Source organism: Euleptes europaea, chromosome 5 (assembly GCF_029931775.1).
Source record: "Euleptes europaea isolate rEulEur1 chromosome 5, rEulEur1.hap1, whole genome shotgun sequence".
Taxonomy (NCBI): Eukaryota; Metazoa; Chordata; class Lepidosauria; order Squamata; family Sphaerodactylidae; genus Euleptes; species Euleptes europaea.
This window is the reverse complement of record NC_079316.1, coordinates 93261641-93282109: the sequence shown is the minus strand read 5'-3', so window position 1 is coordinate 93282109 and position 20469 is coordinate 93261641. Positions and strand designations below refer to the sequence as shown.

The following is a 20469-nucleotide window of genomic DNA, read 5'->3' as shown; positions in this document are numbered from 1 at the left end:
AGGGACATTTTAGATCTAACAGGCAACTATGGTTTGCTATGACTTTCAGAGACCGGGTTGAGAATCAGCACATGGAAACGGAAGCAGGATTGCATAAACTCAAGGCAGAACCCCAAAAGCCAAACTATGGTCTAGCATTTCATGTCAATCTGGTCAATAATTTCAGCCACATTGCACAGAAGTTGAAATAACTTTGTGTGTGTGATTTTGCTGTCAAGTCACAGCTGACTTATGGCGAAGCTATAGGGTTTTCAAGGCAAGAGACGTTCAGAGATGGTTTGCCATTGTGTGGGCTGACAGAGTTCTGAGAGAACTGTGACTTGCCCAAGGTCACCCAACAGGCTTCATGTTGAGGAGTGGGGAAACAAACCCGGATATCCAGATTAGAGTCCGCCACTCTTAACCACTACACCATGCTGGCTCTCTTGAAATAACTTTAGAAAGCTGTAAAGTCTTAGGAAAGAGAAGCTCCAAACTGATCAGTAATGCATGTTGTAATACATTAGTAATCTTTACTGTGATCTCTTTTACTGTTACACAAAATATTTGTCAAAACAAATATACCAGCCATCTAATAATATGAGGCAGTGGTAACTATTTCAGCAGATCATGAAGTGGAAAATGTCTTTCTTGCCAGTACTTTTAACCAGCCTGAGAAAGCAAATTGGGTATGATTTCAAAGTGATTTAGACTTGGCTAACTACCCATGTTAAATGATAGTCATTCTTCTACGCATTACATTATTACATGTAAGATTCCTTCCAAGTGGCATTGTTCACACACATAGCCTCACGCATAACATACATGCTGAGATTATCTGTTGGGAACACTGTTATACCTTCTCTGAAAGACCGTTGTGGCCCATAGTCATGGGTTGTGCACAATTTAAATGATGCACTTGACTTGCCCAGTCGTAAGCATTTATCTGCTTGCACTGTAAATGTTAGGATAGGGCTTTTAGACTTTATATATGCATACACTTATTTCTAAATGATTTGGGGAGAAACTGCAGGATTGTCTACATTTCTGTTTCCACTACAGATATAATTCTGCATTTTAGGATTATTATTTTTCTTCTCGGTCTCTGAAATGATTTAAAAATATTTTTTCAGGGAACTAAAAGGTTTGTGATCAAGAGGTTTTCTGCACTTGGTAGATTTGTACTTAATGAGCATTGACAATTTAATATGCATACTCAAAGCCCTTTTGCTCATATTCCAAGGCATACATGGGTAAACCTGAGAAGTCTCAGTGTCCTATCATTCTCTTCTGACTTTGTCATGGAGGTAATGTCTGTCATTAGATTCACATCCCAGTTTCTATATGGGCCTCCTCAATAAATGGTAAATACCTCAACTCCCCATCTGCAAAATGGACATAAAAGTGATGTACGTTAAAAAGGTTGCTTGTGAAGACAAACACGGGGAATGGCACATCTGAAATTTGTCATGGCAAATCACTTTCTGTTGATTTCACCATCATCATATGTTCATAGGATCTCATCCCTAATGTATGTCAGGGTCCCCAACCTTTTTGAGCCTGCGGGCACCCTTGGAATTCTGACACAGGGTGGCAGGGCACAACCACAAAATGGCTGCTGCAGGAGGTACAGCCTACCCAAAAGGATCAAATGCAGGGATCAAGAGGAGTAATTTTTTTAAAGTATACTGGCAAAAAGGAGAGACATAATAAAACGAACACTGTGATGCAGCCGCTGCTGAAAGGATGTTATTTTAATCTGCATAGCCAATCAGATCTCCACTATCCCTGCTGGGCAGAAGCCTTGTCATTCCCACTTTCTAAAAACGCTTGGCGGGTGTCAAGAAAGGGGTCAGTGGATGCCATGGGAACTATGTTGGGGACCCCTGATGTATGTGTTATGCCGGCATATTCAATTTTAGGAGCAAGTCACAGAACCATAATTTCATGCACAGACAGGAAATCCGTCTTCTTTATTTCAGTGAAAGTTCTATGCTCAGAAAGTCTTTGGGCTTGATGCACTCGCGACCTAGATGCTTTGAATGGATTAATGCATTAGTGGCACTTCCAAACCATCACCTCTTTCAATGATTGATTATAAGGCCATGGCCAGTGTTTAAGATCATATTGCTAGGATGTGGTCTGCCTCCCATTCAATTCAATGGTGATATTCAAAACGTTTCAAACACGGTTAAACCAGTTGACTCTTTGAAACGCCTTTGCCTCTTTGTTATTTCCCTGATATTTAAAATGTTAAATGGAATTGTGTATTGGTTCTTGTAGGTTATCTGGGCTGTGTGACCATGGTCTTGGTATTTTCTTTCCTGACGTTTCGCCAGCAGCTGTGGCCGGCATCTTCAGAGGAGTAACACTGAAGGACAGTGTCTCTCAGTGTCAAGTGTGTAGGAAGAGTAATATATAGTCAGAAGGGGGTTGGGTTTGAGCTGAGTCATTGTCCTGCAAAGTATTAAAGGTAAAGGAATTGTGTATCTTTATTAGTTGTGTGTAATCTTAGGCATTGCATCTGTTATTAGCATAGGAACCAAAACAGGACAAACAAGGACGAGCTTAAATTCTCCTATTTCTCATTTTAGATAAAACCACTTGCTTTAGCCGGCATAGATTTAAGACAATGCCAAATGGATTTTGCGTTTTTTTTGTGAATGACTCATGCCAGGAATGCGTACGCATCTATCTGACATTCTGCGGGGAGGGAAAATGACTATTCCCCGGTAGGTGCTGTTACAGCAATGGAATCCCTTTGCTCAATATTATCCTGTCCAATGAGGTGGAATGTTTCCCAGGCACATGGTTTATGTGTCTCAAAATAACTTGGGACCTGCAAACTGACAAATGCTATTGCTTCAGTGGTGACAGGTTGTCCAGCTTCTTACTGCCATCTTCACTAAAAGGAAGGTTAACGCCTTTTCCGCCCCCGATGGACACCAAGCCCTTTCAGTTCCAAAGGACCTGAAGGAGTACCATTTCTTTGGTGGTTTTAATCTTGTACTTTCAGGAATCGTTGTCAACGTCATTGTGTGCCAGGGTTGGATTTCCACATCTGGTCAACTTTTTAAAAGGTAACTTTTTTACTTACAAGTGCGGCCGTATTTTGGGAGGATCACACAGGTGCACGGAAGCTTGTGGTCCATGTTTATGTCTGAATGCTAATTATTGCTGATAAATCATATTAGGGGAGCAAATAAGTTTATTTGTAACTGTCTGCCTTAAATTACACCGAGGCATGCAAGATTAAAAAGAAACCGAATGTTCTGCCGAATCATAAAGAGCCTGAAAGGGGGGGGGGGGTGCGGCAGTTTCCAAATTCCTTCTGTGTCTGTTTAGTATATTTGGGTAGAGTCAACAGAAGACAGTTATGACATCTAAACCACATGGATGAATTGTTCCCTTTTGCCGTCCTTCCAATGTTAGTTGACTTTTTTCACTTTGTAATCTCTAGCCTTAAACTCACGCTGGTAGTATAAGCCTCCTTAGAGAAAAAGCATAGTCTGGGTTAATGTTGTCTCATGTTTAAAGTCTTTCTTCTTAATTGTGTGTGTGTGCGTGTGTCATGTAAAATGACACTGCCAGCTATATTTAGGGTTTGGAGATCTGCTCTGTGGATTAATGTACACAACAGCTGCAGGAACAGTCTTGCTAGAAGGGCATTGCTCTCTCAACCCCCCACCACCCTTATCTCTCTCTCTCTCCCTCTCTCTCTGAAAAAAAAAATTTTTTTGACTGTCAGTGGCAAATGTTTGGCCTGCTGTATTGCAACATTGAGCAGTAATCAAAAGAGTGTCGTGAATTGTAATAAATAAAGCATAAACTATAGAAAAGGAATCCACTAAGTGCTTAGATCTCTTCGGTACGATTATTACTTATGTAACATAGCAGTTTATGACCAGAGATCTTCAGAAAAACTTTCATGAAAACAATAAGTTTGTGCTTTGTTATTAAAGCATGCATGCGCACACTCATGCACAAGCAATACAAGCCATGAATGTAAAACTCTTCAGATAAAAATACCTGTCTGCGTTAATGATCAATAAAGACAAAAGTGTATTCTGTTCTTTCCCTTCCCAAGAATTAAAATGTTTTAAAATGTGATTCTTAAAGTAGTTAAGATGCATTTCTCAAGACATTTGCTTGTGGAAGACCTCCTCAATAATGCTGTCATTATTTATTTTGATATTTTACTTTGAAATGTTTAATCAACAAGTAATTGCTACCAAACGTTTTAGTAAATACGACTTGCACTGAATGCTAACAGCAGCCATTTAGAACAGCAATCAAATGAATGCAAATTAGGATTTTAGGTCTGGAATAATGCATCAGATCATTAACAAACATCAGTTTGCAGCAATCATTTCAGATCTATCTGGATTACTGTCCCTGAATTAATTTCTTCAGCAGCCATTTCACTGAATCAACTAATTCATTTTCTTGCTGATTATTACGCCTTTGTCCTAAACCCATTTATTTGGAATAGATTTCTATGAATTCAATGGATTTTTTAAAATATTAGCATAGCTCTGTCAGCAGTTAGTTATACTATCTGAAAAAAATAATGTCAATTTAGAAAGACGGAGAGAGAGAGAGAGAGAGAGAGGAAGGAAGGAAGGAAGGAAGGAAGGAAGGAAGGAAGGAAGGAAGGAAGGAAGGAAGGAAGGAAGGAAGGAAGGAAGGAAGGAAGGAAGGAAGAATGTTGTGATGGCCCTAACAGTGGTTATTCCTAATGTACTGCCGAGGCCTCCTTTTTTATTTGAAAATACATTTAACCTAAATAAATTGAATAGCATATGAAAAAAGATTTGTAAATAACAAGCCTGTGAATCAACTCGCATTCTTCTCCAATCCCCCCTACACACAAATAAGAGAATCAACAGGTTCCCAATATATCAGGAGCTGCTTTCTGTTGTTTGCTCCTCCTGTCTAGTAAACAGATGGTGGACTGAATTTTGCCTTCAGATCTTGCCACGAAATGCTTTTCCCCAGCAGTCTGAGTTGGTACGTGCGTGGCTGTAACAGAACAGAATGTAGCCCAAAGTTTAATAATGTAAAAATACACTATAAAAATAGAGCAGGGAAAGTTTTTAGCAGCCCTGAATTACATGCACAAGGCAGAACTGCATAGAACACACTCCCGCCGTCTCAAATAAGAAATAACTGCAATGGAATGTAGTATGACCTATATTTGGGGTCAGTGAAAACCTAACTTCCAAACACAGGGGTTACAAGGTATTCCTTAAGGCAAAATATAATTTCAAAAGGGAGAACAGAGCCTGTTTACAGGCCAGGGCCAAACTCTGGAACAGTGAAAAATAATGGATTTGCATGTCGAAATAGTGTGGAGGAGTTGAAGGTTTGCTGCAAGAGGGGCAAACCAGTGAAAATTGACCCCTCTTATGTCACAGATATTTCGGGAGGGATCCTGGCCACCATGCTGAATCATCAGGCCATAAAAGTTCATACAGCTGTGGACAGACAATTGTTTTAAAGAGAGTTGTAAGTGGTATCCTGCTTTCCTATGATATACACCCTTTCTTTGTCCCACAGCTGTCTCTGGTCAGGCATTGTAGGTTTTTTGAAGCATTTCTAAAATCTGTGAAATCTGTTTACAAAAGGCAATGCAGTTACTGTGCAGCATCAGCAAACAATAGCTGTAACATACCACTTTCAAAACTCTGGAAGAAATGTACCAATTGTGTCCAGCCTTAAGGGAAAGAAAGAAATGTCACTAATTCCTTAACAAAGAATGTAAAATAATAATGTCACAAAGATGGCTGGGAGAGCTCAATTTTATTTCATTCAAGTAGACAAGGGACACATGGATGCATAAAGCTGCCTTATACTGAGTCAGGCCATTGGTGCATCAATGTCATATTGCCTTTGATCACTCTGATCTGCGGCATGGTATAGTGGTTAAGGTGTCAGACTAGGACATGGGAAACCCAGGTTCAAATCTCCACTGCCACCATGGAAGCTTGCTGGGTGAACTTAGGCCTGTCACACATTCTCAGCCCCGACCCTGGCTAATGTTTGGATGAGAGACCTCCAAGGAACACCAGAGTAACTCAGAGGCAGGCAATGGCAAACTGCCTCCCAAGTCTCTTGCCCTGAAAACCCTACAGGGTCACCATAACTCAGCTGTGACTTGAGAGCTAAAATATATAGAGAGAGTGCAATCAGTTTTAGTAAAGCTGAGCCCAATTTAACGTTCTCCTAGACAAATTAAGGGTGCATTTGTGTGGAGCTTTCTTAGGGGATCATCAAATTTATTAATTAAATGTGGTGGTGGAAAGTGTTGTCAAGTCGCAGCTGCCTTATGGTGACCCCATATGGTTTTCAAGGCAAGAGAGGAAACAGAGATGGTTTGCCATTGCCTGCCTCTATGTAGCAGCCCTGGACTTCCTTGAGGGTCTTCCATCCAAGTACTAACCAGGGCTGATTCTGCTTGGCTTCCAATATCTGATGAGATTGGTCTTGTCTGGGCCATCCAGGGAAGAGCATTAAGTACCTGGTAGGTAGTTAACCCATGTTAGCTCACCGCTCATCTGTCTACAAAGCAGGTGAGGGTGCATCATGGAACATCATAAAGAGCAGTGAACACATGAACATTTGAAGCTGCCTTATTCTGAATCAGACCACTGGTCCATCAAGGTCAGAATTGTCTACTCAGACTGGTAGCAGCTTTCCAAGGTCTCAGGTTGAGGTCTTTCACATCACCTAGTACCTGATCTTTTTAACTGGAGATGCTAGGGCTTGAACCTGGGACCTTCTGCATGCCAAGCAAATGTTCTACCACTGAGCCATAATCTCTTCCCTGCATCACCCGAAGGGCAATGTTGACACATGTTTCTCCCACGCCACACTTCATTTTATTTTTAGTAACTGCAATCTTAGCTTCTAGTGTAGTATTGTAATGCCCATTCAGGAACATGCATATCTTGAAAGATATGATATGTGAACAGGTGAGATTTATGGACATGATGTGTGTGGTTCAGCAAAAGTTAAGAACATTTAAAGACCCATGGATTCAAATGGGAAGGCTTACTCTCCCATAGTAATAAACAGGACTTCTGGTGCTGAGCTTTGGCTGGTTCAACTGCACTGGTTTGTAGGAGCACACTGAAAAGTTGCATCCAAAAGAGCAGAAAATATCAGGAGATACCCTGAACTGGGCGCTATGTTCAGCGAAAGGCAGGATTAACATTCAAAACATACTTGGCAAATCAGAACGAATTTCAAGCGTATAATTATCCTAGGGAAGGTAGAAGAAATGTACTCCTTTAGAAGTGAGTAAAGACCTCGCCTGCAGTTTTATATGAAATGTTCCAGGGGGTCCCACTTTGTAAATATGAGCCTGCAGTGTTTTCGTCTCATGGTAGAAATATCACATGTGAGCGGTGATCCGAGTATTGCATTAAAACTTTGAACACTTAACTTTTAAAAAACATCACCCAGGACATATATAAGACTTGGCTGTCCACCTTTCTCAGTTACAGAGGTGACAAAATGCAACTTTTTATTGTATGATTCTGTCTTATGTTGTTGACAATTTTAAAAAAGATTCTTCAGTGTGTTAGATTTGACTGGTAGCCAAGTACTCAGTTGCTAAATATAGGGGAAAGAATTATCTTCAACCACCAGCTGAGAATAGCATACAAAACTTTGATAAGAACATAAGAAAAGCCATGCTGAATCAGACCAAGGCCCATCAAGTCCAGCAGTCTGTTCACACAGTGTCCAACCAGGTGCCTCTAGGAAGCCCTCAAACAAGACAGCTGCAGCACCACCATCCTGCCTGTGTTCCACAGCACCTAATATAATGGGCATGCTTCTCTGATACTATGCAGAGGTTCCCAAACTGTGCTCCATGGGGCACTTGGTGCTCCAAGAAACATCTTCTAGTGCTCCATGAAGAGATTGGAAAGAAAAATACTACTGACATTCTGTTTAGTATATAGGTGCTAGGTGAAAATTAGTGCTCCATGATGAATTTCTCTCTTGAAAAGTGCTCCATGACTTAAAAAGTTTGGGAACCTCTGCTATAGAGAATATGTATGCTTCATGACTAGTATTTATTTTGTCTAGTAGCCATGGATAGCCCTCTCCTCCATGAACATGTCCACTCCCTTCTTAAAGTCTTCCAAGTTGGCAGCCATCACCACATCCTGGGACAGGCAGTTCCACAGTTTAACTATGGCCCACTTTTCACGGAAGATTTTGATGCTCTCTTGCAAAAAAAAAAAAAGCGATTTAAATTTATTTTTCATGGGCGCAATTTAAATTCATGTTTTCATATCCCCGTCAATCCAGAAGTAATTTTGGTTTTTCACGGGAACAAAGCAAGCAGTATTCTACAACGGTTTGGTCTGTCCCCTTCTGAAAAGCTCATGGTTTATGCCCGCCCCCAACTCTGCCCAGCGGATTACCCAGTGCAGTTCACCTCTGCGGACACAGCCCCAGCCAAAAAAAGCACCAGTCCCTCCGGTTTCCTTATATAACTTTTCTATTTACCATGCTCCCTGTTTCCTCCCCCGTACTTGGCCACGCCCCCCTTTCCCAGACTTTGACAGAGGGTCATCATTGCCCCCCCTCCCCATAGAGCTCCGGCCATCCATTGCCAGGAACTTCCATCCAGATCGAGAAAGGAGACCTGGAGCAGACTGGCTGCCCCTCTTCAGAAGGGTGACAGGAGTTTTGGCTTGGATTTGCCGCTCTCAGGATACCCCCCCACACACACACACAGGATCGCACCGGCAGGAGGGAGACCCAGAGCAGACTGGCTGCCCCTCTTCAGAAGGGTGACGGGAGTTTTGGCTTGGATTTGCAGGAGGGAGATCTGTCCTGCCTTGGAGGGAGGCTGTCCCCCGGGCTTGAAACTCTCCCAGCCAATCGCCGTTCACAGGGGAGGAGAAATTAGCCGACATGGGCAGGGACAATTGGTCCGAACCCAGGAACGTTTTTCATGGAGCGAAAAAAAACCCCGCGTAGCAACCACAAAGAACGGACCAACACAAGTTTGAGAAGACGCGGAGTTGACGCGGTTTTTCTGCTAAAACTCGAAGTGTTCATGAAAAATCAAAAATTTGCAGCGGGGCAAAACAAAGGCAAAACTCTGTCAAACCTCCGTGAAAAAATGACCTATGTGTTGTGTGAAGAAATATTTCCTTTTATCTGTTTTGAATCTCTTACCCTCCAGCTTCAGCAAATTACCCCGCATTCTGGTATTAAGAGAGATGGAGAAAAGCTGCTCCCTGTCCACTCTTTCTGTACCATGCATAATTTTATAGACCTCTATCCTATCTTCCCTTAACCGCCTTCTTTCTAAGCCATACAGCCCTAAGCATTGCAACCACTCCTCATAGGGCAGTTGCTCTAACCCCCAGATCCTTTTGGTTGCTCCTTTCTTCACCTTCTCAAGCTCTGCAATATTCTTTTTTAGGTGTGGTGACCAGAACTATACACAGTATTCCAGGTGTGGTCTCATCATAGATTTGTATAAAGGCAGTATGATAGCAGCAGTTTTATTCTCTATTCCTTGTCTAATTATGGCCAGCATGGAATTTGCCTTTTTCACAGCAGCCACACACTGGGTTGACATTTTCATTGAGCTATCCACTACCACCCCAAGATCTCTTTCTTGGTCTGTCACTGCCAGCACAGATCCCATCAGTGTATCTGCGAAGTTGGGATTTTGTGCCCCAATATGCATTACTTCCTACAGTATGGAGAGATCACAGACTGATTTTGTTTTAACCACCCTAAATAATCTTAGTCCACATCTGACAGAAACACATCTGGCAGCTGCAAGGACTCTATAATGGGAATCAACCCATAGTCGAAAGCATTGTGTGTTTATCACATTTACAATCCACTCTTCTTCCAAAGAGCTCAGAACACTGTCCCCTGTCCATTTTATTGTCACAACAACCCTGTAAGGTGGGACAGACCAAAAGGCAGTGACATGCCGAAGCATGTCAAGTGAGTTTTGTGGCAGAATAGGGTATGAACCCACAGTGAACCAGTCCCACTCTGTACTTTCTGTACCCCCCATTGGCTTTTTCTTCATATTTCCATCTGGTTCTGCTCAATTTGGCAACCTAATCTTCTTTTACACAAATTAATGAATAACAAAAATCATAATCAGTGTATCAGATTATGAATAAGACCAGGTAAGGTTACTATCATTCCTGAAGTCAAAATTTTCTGAAGGAATCTGGCACTACCCATATTTGGTGAAAGGGGCCTAATTCAAGTGAGATTCTAGATATAAATGGTAAATTAAACGACTACAGTTTTCATTGATTAATTGGTGGAAACCAGTTTCAGTCTCTGGGGTCAAATTTTAGTTAGTTGGATACCAACTGTACGGCATAATTGTTCATTTGAAGCAGCTAATTCAGTTCTAGTTTGTTACTATAAAAGGGAACAAAAATATAAAAGATGTTTTTTCTTCTTCTAACAAATGGCAGTTTTTGTTCATTTAAATTGTAACTTAACTGATACTTCCCACAATATTTTTAAAAGACTTCTACAAGTTGATTTTGATAATATGCACATTTATTTCAGTTTAATTATTTAGTGGATTCCTCAGTTACTAGGAAGATGATCAGTGATTAAAAAGCCTGGATCCAGACTACGTTTTCTGCTAACAGCACTTCTGTCAGAGAAGCATAACTTTCCTCTCTGTCCCCTCCCTCTTTGCAGCCCATTTATCTCCCTGAAAGACCACTCTAAAGGGAGGGGGCAGAGACTCTCAGGAATGGCATGAGGGGCAGATCAAGGCTTTGCAGCAGGAAGGAAGGGGGAACTGGCAGAAATTGAACCTTCCATTCCTTCAGCAGAAAAATTTACTCTGGATCCTATTAATTGTTTGTCATCTCTAATAGTTGCTTATGAATGACTCCTATGCGCATAACAAAAACAAAGTTTGGATCTAGCTAGAAAACATCCCAGGAATGAACTGGCATACCTCTCCTCAGAGAAATCAATTGCACTTGCCACGGAGCCAGACTTAATTATGTCTAAGTCCTTTTGGTTTTGAAGGGAGACTTGCACATCTGAAATCAATGGGATTTCAGCGTGGTTTGGTTAGATTATGACTTGTGTTCTCTCTCTCTCTCTCTTGTTTTTTGCATCTTGACTAATAACTTACCACTTGTAGTTGCTATCATGTAGGGGACATTTCATTGCTAGCAGTTGCACCATGCCAGTATTCCACTTCCCAAGCGGGGAATCCTCCCACTCGAGAAACAAGAAAAATGGCTCCGTCCAAACAGTTTGCTGCATCATCAGGGGGCTGAGATGTTACATACCCAGATTAGAGAAGTTTGCTGAACTTCTGACAGATCTAGTGGGGCAGTTGCTAACGGATTGTGAATAGGATGTTAGCAGCTGTGTGTGGGAAATGAGAGGATTCTTCAGGCATATTGACCAACCAAGCCCTGGGTTAGATTCAGATATTCCAGATATTCCCTCTTACTAAGCATAAGAGTCATCCTCCAACAGAGTGATTCTTTTTCCAAAGGAAGGAGTCTTTCCCCTGCATTGGAGAAAGACTTCTTGCTTAGCCAACTCTCTGGCTGGAGAGACAGGCAGCACTATTTTTCAAGGTGATGAAGGCAGTGTGTGAGGTGTTCTTATGCATCCTCATCCCATCTCTGTTCACAGATTTTTTTTTTTTTGCAGTGCTTCAAAAACCTGTAAATACTATTCAACCAAAGAATAGGGCAGTGGGAACAAAAAAAAGTGTGTACACACTGAATACAATGATGAAATTTTCAAGTATCAAAAAGCCTAGCTATCTCCAGCCTCTTATATTAAATATTTAGCACAGAAAGGACTGTTCATATGTAGCTCATAGCCGTGGCTTAATTGGAGCTGTGGTTACTTAGGCCTTTTATGCATGGGTTGTTCCCATTGCAGTCACCCCCAACTACTTCAGGGCTTCATTTTAATTATGCATGTATTTTCCAACCTTCAGAAGTCGCCTTGCTCTCCCCTCGCATTTTCCTCACGTTTTCAGGGTGCTGTTTTACCACGAGTTTAAAGTCTGCCTCAATCATAAATTGAGAGCAGGTCCTGTGCACACTTGTCACTTTGGGTTTTTCTCCCCATGCCCATTCTTGCTTCTCCCTTCCACGTGTCTGCCCCCCTCATCCAACCCCTCTCCTCGAAGCCATTATCGAGTGCACTAGTGAGAGAGTAATGCTGGAATACCATGAGGCTGCTTATTCGGTTAATGGTGTGTGTGTGTCAGTTTCAGATAGAACCTGTTGAGAGAACACTGAAATAATCACAAACAACCTATGCAGCTGCTTTTGGTCAGTTTCACAGTGAGTGTGGGTCAGTTTCAGTTCTTGGCAGGATGGAACAGAGCCTGGTTGATTTGCCACCCTCCCCTTATGCACATCCTCTTATAGGCATGAAAGCCTTTGGTGGGTTGAGTACAATACTACCGATGGGACGATGAATGTCACAAATGACTATGCTTCTGGTTTTATGTTCTTTTGACCCCTGCATTGAGTTACGCAGATACAAATTGGGGGGGGGGGTGCCTGGACCCTTCTCTGCTTTGGCTGTAAAATGACCACTCAGTTCAGATCAAGCAAAATAATCCTGCTGCAGGGCTGGTGGGGGCTGGTGATGTATTTTTTAAAAAATACCCCAGAGCCAATTAAAAAGCAGCGTTTTCAAGTGGGAGGGATTCATGTGTAGTTCAGAAGCTCTGCATTTTCACTGGGGGTGCATAATTAATTAAGGTACTCCTGGAATTTCTCCAGGGCAAAAAGCCCCTGTGCATAGTGTTTTGAGAATTTGACTGCAAATACTGTGCAGCTAGAGGGCAGCAGATCCAGTGGAAACAGACCACGCATAAAAGGCCTTTGTGAAACTAGGATTTGGTCTTCGTGGGATCACTGAATCCTGGCTTGTCACAGCAAATCCTGGCTTCAGCATTGTGGCTCTTGTCCTCGTCTTGGAGGTGAAGGGAGAGGAGGATCGGTGCTAGTAAGTACTGGCTGAAGGAAAGAATGGTTTCATTTTTGAGCTGCTCTTGCCAGGTGACTGGACATGTGAAAGATGTAGAGCAGGGGTCCCCAATGTGGTGCCCGTGGGTTCATGGTGCCTGCCAACACATTTCCTGGTGCTTGTTGAGTGTTTTTAGAAGGCAGGCAGGGCCAGATGGCACTTTTGCCCTGGAGGGTTTCTGATTGGCCATTGCAGATCTAATTGGCTGAGCAGATGTTTTAAAATGTTACTTTGGGAGCAACTGCCACCACAGCATAAAGATCTTTACTGAGTGATTGAAGATAAGCTGTGTTTATTAAAACAACAGGCTTATTTTTAAACAGAGTTTCTGCCTGAAATGCTGAAGCGTTACTATTAGAATTAAGCATAACCTCACTCCCTGACATTTTGTGGTTGGCTCCACCTCCTGCAGTGGCCATTTTGTGGTTCTGCTCACTACCCTCTGTCAGATCACTAAAGGTGCCCACAGGCTCAAAAAGGTTGGGGACCCCTGGAGAGCATTGGCATGGGGCAGTTAAACTAGGATACCACCTTCATACCTAACATCAAACCACAACTGAAGCTGTGGTTGGTAACCAGCTTGTTATCCTGGCTGCAGATTCTGGTTTGAGGGAACTGAACTAACCGTACTTAGTGCATTGGTGTGAGTTTGGATGACAGTTTAATTAAACCATAGTTTTGCATTATGCCTGAACTGAGCCAAACTTGTTATAAGAGCCAAACAACGGCAAACTAGCCTATCCACCCAAAAAGACCCTACCTATAGAATACATTTTCATTACCTGTATGTTTGGTACATCATGTTCAGAGCTTCTGTAACTTCCGTACACAGCCCAAGTGTCTTTTGCTGCATTCGTTTCCCAAACATTTTTTAATGGTATACTTAACATAGCAATAGCTCCTCTGATGTGGTTCCAGCTCTAAGATCCTAGCTGGCTGCTTCTCACTGAACTGCTCCATTGGCTCAAGAGCTCCTCTTTGAATCATCTGCACAGTAGAGCTGGTCAGAATTCCTCTCATGCAGCTCTCGGCCTTCTACAAACCACCTGCTGCTTCACAAGGTCATCCTTTCCCATGAACTCAGGAGCACTGCACCTTTGTTCAAAACCCATAACTGCCTCTTATACAGAAATTTTTAAAAAGCAGATGTTTGCATAAGATGTTCTTAATGGCCACTTCTGAATGTGCCGGTACCACAGGAATACACTATTCCAAACATGGACTTGCATTAGGTATAAAAACAGTAATCCACCTTGAGACATAGTTTCAGACTGAGAAGCAGAAGGCAATATAGGAAGAATACTACTTTTTTTGGAAAATATTTCAGATGCTAGGGTGCAACACTACAGAGAGAACAGCTTCATATATATAATATTCTAGACTGGAAGAATTTCCAGTGCTATATAAATCATGGCTAGCTAATTGGCGGACCCTGGGGCAATTTATGTGGCTCTTGGCAGCTCTGTGAAATTTTAAATGACAACCAATTTACTCACACTTTGACTCATATTGTTTTTAAGGTGAATGTATGCACACTGCAAGCAGGAAGCACTTGCCTAGAGAGGATATTAAGCTCAGAGGTACTGCCTTCCATCGGTTGGTTCTAGGTTCTGACTCAAGCGCCCGCAGCACTAGGAAAGACCTTCTCTCCTGAGTCCCTGGAGAGATAGCTGCTGCCAGAAAAGGCAGTTCTCAATCAGATGGACGAGTGGTCTTTGACTCAATAAGGTTCTTTAATTTCATTATAGATTGGGGTGTGTGTCTAGTACAGCAAATAAAACTCTGCACCCCAAACCGGTTGCTTATATCCTACCATGTGGTGAATTTTGAAACCTTCCTTCACCCTAAGGATGCTTACTCCAATGGAAGAGCCTCTTTTGTCAGACAAAAAAGAAGGGCTCAGACTTTAGGGAATGGACTGTTAGGATATAAGCCATTGTCTGGAGAATGGAGTGATTCCCAAGAATGAATTGTCCATCCCGGACTTGATCTTTAAGACCTAATATAAAGCGAGGAGTAGAAATTTCCTTTGGGTAGAAATGTCCTTTAAAAGTTTGCATTCCTCTCTGCAGAAATTTTTGTATTCAGTATTAGAAACCAGCTTGCTATTGATGAGGTTATGGTCCTGTTTGTACTCTTTGTCAACAGCATGCAAGACAATACTTCAGAATCTTCGACTTCCATTACTCAACTTCTGCGAGAGAGCTATTTAGCTGAAAACAGCCATCAAGGAAATAGTGAAAGAAGTAGATCAGAGCCATCTCCACATTCGTTCCATTGTGGCGGTATTGGGGGGACTCCAGAAGAAGTGGCTTGCCAAGATGACCTTCCAGATCTTTCTGCCTTTCTGAGCCAAGAAGAACTGGATGAAAGTGTGAACCTGGCAAGGCAGGCAATCAGTCAAGATCACCTTGACAGCAAGCAGGACGAACAGCATACCCATGTGTTTTATCCCTCTGAGTTGAAAAAAACTGTTCCAAACAAACAACAGTTCCAGTCTATGGATTCATCCGCGTCTGATAACGGCCTTCTTCACTCCACTTTTGGTGAGGAGCACACCAGAGACACTACAAGTCCCCAGGAAGGCTCTCAGGATCTAAAGAAACAGCAGTTCGGTTCAGAGGCAGAATCCAAAAAGGAATTCCTCAACAAGGCCGCAGATTTTATTGAGGAGCTTTCTTCACTTTTCAAAGCACACAATTCAAAAAGGATCAGACCGAAGTCATGCAAAAACTACAGGAGTAAACTTGAATCTAAAAATAAAGCTACCCAAGACAATAGCTCTGGTTTCTCGAATTTGTCTGAAAACCGAGAAAGGCCTTGTGTTCCTATACCTCAAGATTTAGATAAAGCTGAGCCCTCACATGACAACCCAGATAATCCTCAGCAAGCAGACTTGGAAACTGTAAATAAATTAGGAATTTCAGGGTTAACAGCAGAGTCGGCTGAACCTTTTTATTCTGAGGGACCTATAGGCCAACCACCGCATTTTACTCAAAAACTGAAGAGCAGAGAGGTACCTGAAGGAACCAAAGTACAGTTGGACTGCATTGTGGTAGGAATCCCATCACCTGAAGTCAGGTAAACATGACCCTATTGTATTTCTGCAACAGAAAGTATGCACAGGCTGCCAACTTTTTTTTTTCAGTGTGTCAAATTAAGACTGGTCTGCAAGCTTTCATTAATAAATAAATACAAATAAATTATGATTAAAAATAACCATTTCCTCCAATTGATGAATTGTACAAAAAGCTATGACTCTCTATTAGAATCCTTCTTCAATAATCGTTCTTCTGTTGCTTTGAAAAAGTTGCCAACCACTCTTACTAATGCTGTGATATTGACATAAGATTAACGTGTTTATTCAAGAATAAAGGAAGATTTGATCATGTACTATAATATTAATAGCTACTTCGGGATGTATCTTCCTATGCATGCTAGGGATGGCTGCCATCCACCAATATTACAGTTGTGGATAAAAGTACAGATCTGAATCTGGCTTAAGCCTCATAGGTTAAACTACTAGGGTTACCAACTTCCTGGCGGTGGCTGGAGATCTCCTGCTATTACAACTTATCTCCAGCCGACAGAGACCAGTTCACTGGAGAAAATGGCCCCTTTGGCAATTGGACTCTATGGCATTGAAGTCCCTCCCCTCTCCAAACCCCGCCGTCCTCCAGCTCTGCCCCCAAAATCTCCAGGTATTTCCAAACCTAGAGATGGCAACCCTAATGACTGCAGATATGTGTGTTTACCACATCTACAGCTCCAGGAGTTTTGTACATTGTACATTTCTGAGTAGCTGTGCACAAGTATTTGCACAGGAACCACCCTAAATTTCATTGACACCGGCCACTTGTGTATGAGTTTGTATCTGAATGGGTATGATGCCACTTGTAGAAAATTTAAGTTATATAGTGATTCATTTCAGTGGTGAGTCTATCATGAAGCTCAGGATTACTCTTGTTAACAGCAGAAGCTAGCTGTGGGGTGTGCTGATTGGCTGGTCTTTGTGACAATCACCAAACTGCCTCCCTCACTCCCCCCTCCAATCAGGCTGTGCAGAGAGAGGATCGCCTGCTAATTATGAAGCAGGTCCTCACTGCCCCTGCAATCTACTCTTTCTCCGGTTGAATGTTAACAAAAATAAATAACGTAATGTTTAGCGTGGTATCATGGAATATCAAGGGCCTGAGGGGTTCTAATGGGTAAAAAGGTTATTTCCAAGTTGAAAGATCTTAAAGCTGATGGGGTGTTTTTACAAGAAGCTCATATAATGGCAAAGGGTATGAATTACTTTGGGTAAGGATGGGATTTTTGAGACATATGGTACTGATATATCGAATCGCTCTAAAAGTGTTGCTATATTTTTGGGTCCAGCAAGTGATTACAGATCCAAAGGGTCCCTTTGTTATTTTGGTCGTGAGAACCTCTCATTCTGTTATTCTTATGATTAATGCGTATTATCCAATTGTGGATGTTCCGGACACATTTCATCAGTGTTTCAGTCACTCGGTAAATTTTGCATATGACTCTGTTGTTGGAGGGAGATTTTAATGACATACTAGATATAGCTTTGGATTAAGTGCACTTCCACACAAAGAATATTCCTTGGTGAGATCTACACTTAAAGCCTGTATGGCTGAACTAGATTTGATTAATCCCTGGCGTGTAAAGACAGAGATTATACCTTAATTTTTTCTGTGCATCATACTTGTTTCCAGTTAGACTACTTTCTTGTTTCATCTTCTCTGATGCCCAGATTACTGCTTGTGATACAGACGTTATTGTTATTTCTGATCACACACCCCATATCATTAGTCCTTCAGTTTCCAGACTGGGTTTGATCACCTGATTTATGGCGTCTTAATGTTTCTCTTCTTAATGATGAGACTTTTAAAAATCAGATGATGGCTGAGTTATCAGAATATTTTAGTATAAATCAAGGAACAGCTAGTGCTCATGCTATTGAATTGGATGCTTGTAAAACTTTCATTGGAGAGAATATCGTTGCATATGCATCTCATAAGAAGAAACTTAGAGAAATGATAGAAATAACATTGAAAGATAGACTGAAATATCTTTTAAGCCACTTTGCTATGTCTCCCACACCAGGCCTTTATCGGGAATAGCAAGAAGTTAAATATGAACTAAATAATATATATCAGTGAAAGCAGAATATGCTCTAACTTGTTTGTGCCAGTCATATTGGGAAAGTGGTGAGACACCAGGTAAAATTTTAGCATGTCATTTAAGACAGCAAAAGAATAAGAACTATATTCCTTTGATAATTGTGGCTGCTATGATATTAACTGCTATTCTTGCTTACAACTTTGGTACATGTAGACCAGGTAGGATTCATATGAGGTAGACAGGCTCTGACAATCTTAGGCTGGTCACAGATCTGATCGCTTTAAATAACAGGAGATCTGATCAAGTTGCCATTCTTTCAATTGATACTTAAAAAACCTTTGACAAAATATGCTGGAAATTTATCTTTGCCACACTGACTAAATTTGGTTTTCCTCATGAATTTTTGAACTGCATTAGAATTCTTTATTCATCTTCCAGATCCAGAGTGCTGACTAATGACATATTTTCCACACCATTCCCTCTTGAGAAAGGTACTAGACAGGGTTGCCCTCTTTCTCCTTGTTTTTGATATATGTCTGGAATCTCTGGCCTCTGCCATTAGGCAAAATAATAATATTCATGGTTTTACACATAATTATTTGGAATTTAAAATTACGGTTTTCTTTATACAAATGATCTTTTATTATTTATTTTGGAACCTCAGTCTTCCATTCCTGCATTAATGAACCTGATTAATAACTTTGGAGACTTGTCTGGGTATTCAATTAATTGGACAAAGTCTGCGCTGATGCCACTGGGAGACAATGTATCACGAAGTGTATTTGCCTATGGATATTTTTGGTGGTGCCCAGATGTCATTACTAATCTTGGAATACTGAATCCTAGAGATATTATGCACATGATTATGCTAAATTTTAACAAGCTAATTGCTGATATATCTTTGGACTTGGACAGATGGGCACCTTTAAACTTGACTCTTTGGTGCAAAGAAAATACGCTCAAAATGAATATTATACCTAGTATTCTGCTTTATGTGCAATTCCTTTCTATATACCTCGCAGATATATTCATAAAATTAATACTTTGTTTTGGAAATTTATGTGAGGTTCCTCACCACCTCAGATTTCTTTAAAGAAGATGCAACTTCCATTCAATGAGGGAGGATTTGGTTTCCCTGATCTTAGTTTATATCATTATGCATACCTGATAACTTGTACTAATTACTGGGATCACTCCTTGCAGTTGGACTGTCCATCTTGAGCTTGTTTGGAGGCTTCTTGTCGGAGGCCCCTCTCTAAGTGGAATGCATTTATGCTAGAGTGGATCCCATTCCTCTTGCAATTTTTGCAACTAGAAAACAATGCTGTATAATGGCACAACAATGCCAATTTGATCCATTTTTGCATGCTAAATTAACATTATGGGCCATTCCAGATCTAAAAACTGGGAAGAAATCTTTCTATGGAAGGCTTGGAACAATAGGGGGATTTTTGTATTGGATCAAAAGGTTGTGATGATTTTTGCCATTTTCTAGATATATCTTAGGTCTAGATATGATTTGCCACCCTATGCAGAATGGCAATGCTTACAGTTGCAACATTTGTTGGTCTCTAAATATGGCCCTGCAGCATTAAGTGTCTCAGAGTTCCCTTTGCTTTGGGAAACTTTAATTGAATCCAGGCAGAAAACAAAGCCTACAAGAAGAAGAAGAGTTGGTTTTTATATGCCAACTTTCTCTACCACTTAAGGGAGACTCAAACCAGCTTACAATCACCTTCCCTTCCCCTCCCCACAACAGACACCCTGTGAAGCTGAGAGAATGTGACTTGCTCAAGGTCACCCAGCTGGCTTCGTGTGTAGGTGTGGGGAAACAAATCCAGTTCACCAGATTAGCCTCGCTGCTCATGTGGAGGAGTGGGGAATCAAACCCTGTTCTCCAGATCAAACTCCACCGCTCCAAACCACTTCTCTTAACCACTACACCACGCTGGCTACAATATCTGTTTATAAATATTTGATGTCGATTAATAAATATGGCATGCAGCCTCAGGAATGAATGGAATAAGGAGGTAGATCACCCTATTTTGCCAAAGCAATGGGATATGGCCTTACAGTGTATACCTACTCTCTCCATGGATCTTAAGTTGAGAAGGGCAGTCCATTCCTGAAGGGGGGGCTGGAGCCACATAGGAAACTGTGTGACCCCTACCCCAGTGTCTGTGCCACTTGCGCTGTGCAAAGTGGCACGGATGCCGGCGCAGGGTGACTTACACCAGCCCAGAGCACCATGCAGCAGCCTGAGACTCCTGTACTCGCACTGCCTCCCAGGCGGTCCAGTGTGAGTGCTCGCGTGAGTGA

At 41.6% G+C, this 20469-nt stretch overlaps 1 protein-coding gene across 1 annotated transcript in view; it reads left to right on the top strand.

The window, feature by feature from the left end:
* Positions 1-2840: 2840 nt before the first annotated feature.
* The window catches only part of MYPN (myopalladin), a 74962-nt gene continuing 57333 nt past the window's right edge, over positions 2841-20469 (top strand). Inside the window, exons 1-2 of the mRNA XM_056849772.1 lie at positions 2841-3059; positions 15166-16098. Coding sequence (XP_056705750.1) covers positions 15167-16098 — 932 coding nt within the window. The 5' untranslated portion in view covers positions 2841-3059; position 15166. The remainder of the gene's footprint in view (positions 3060-15165; positions 16099-20469) is intronic.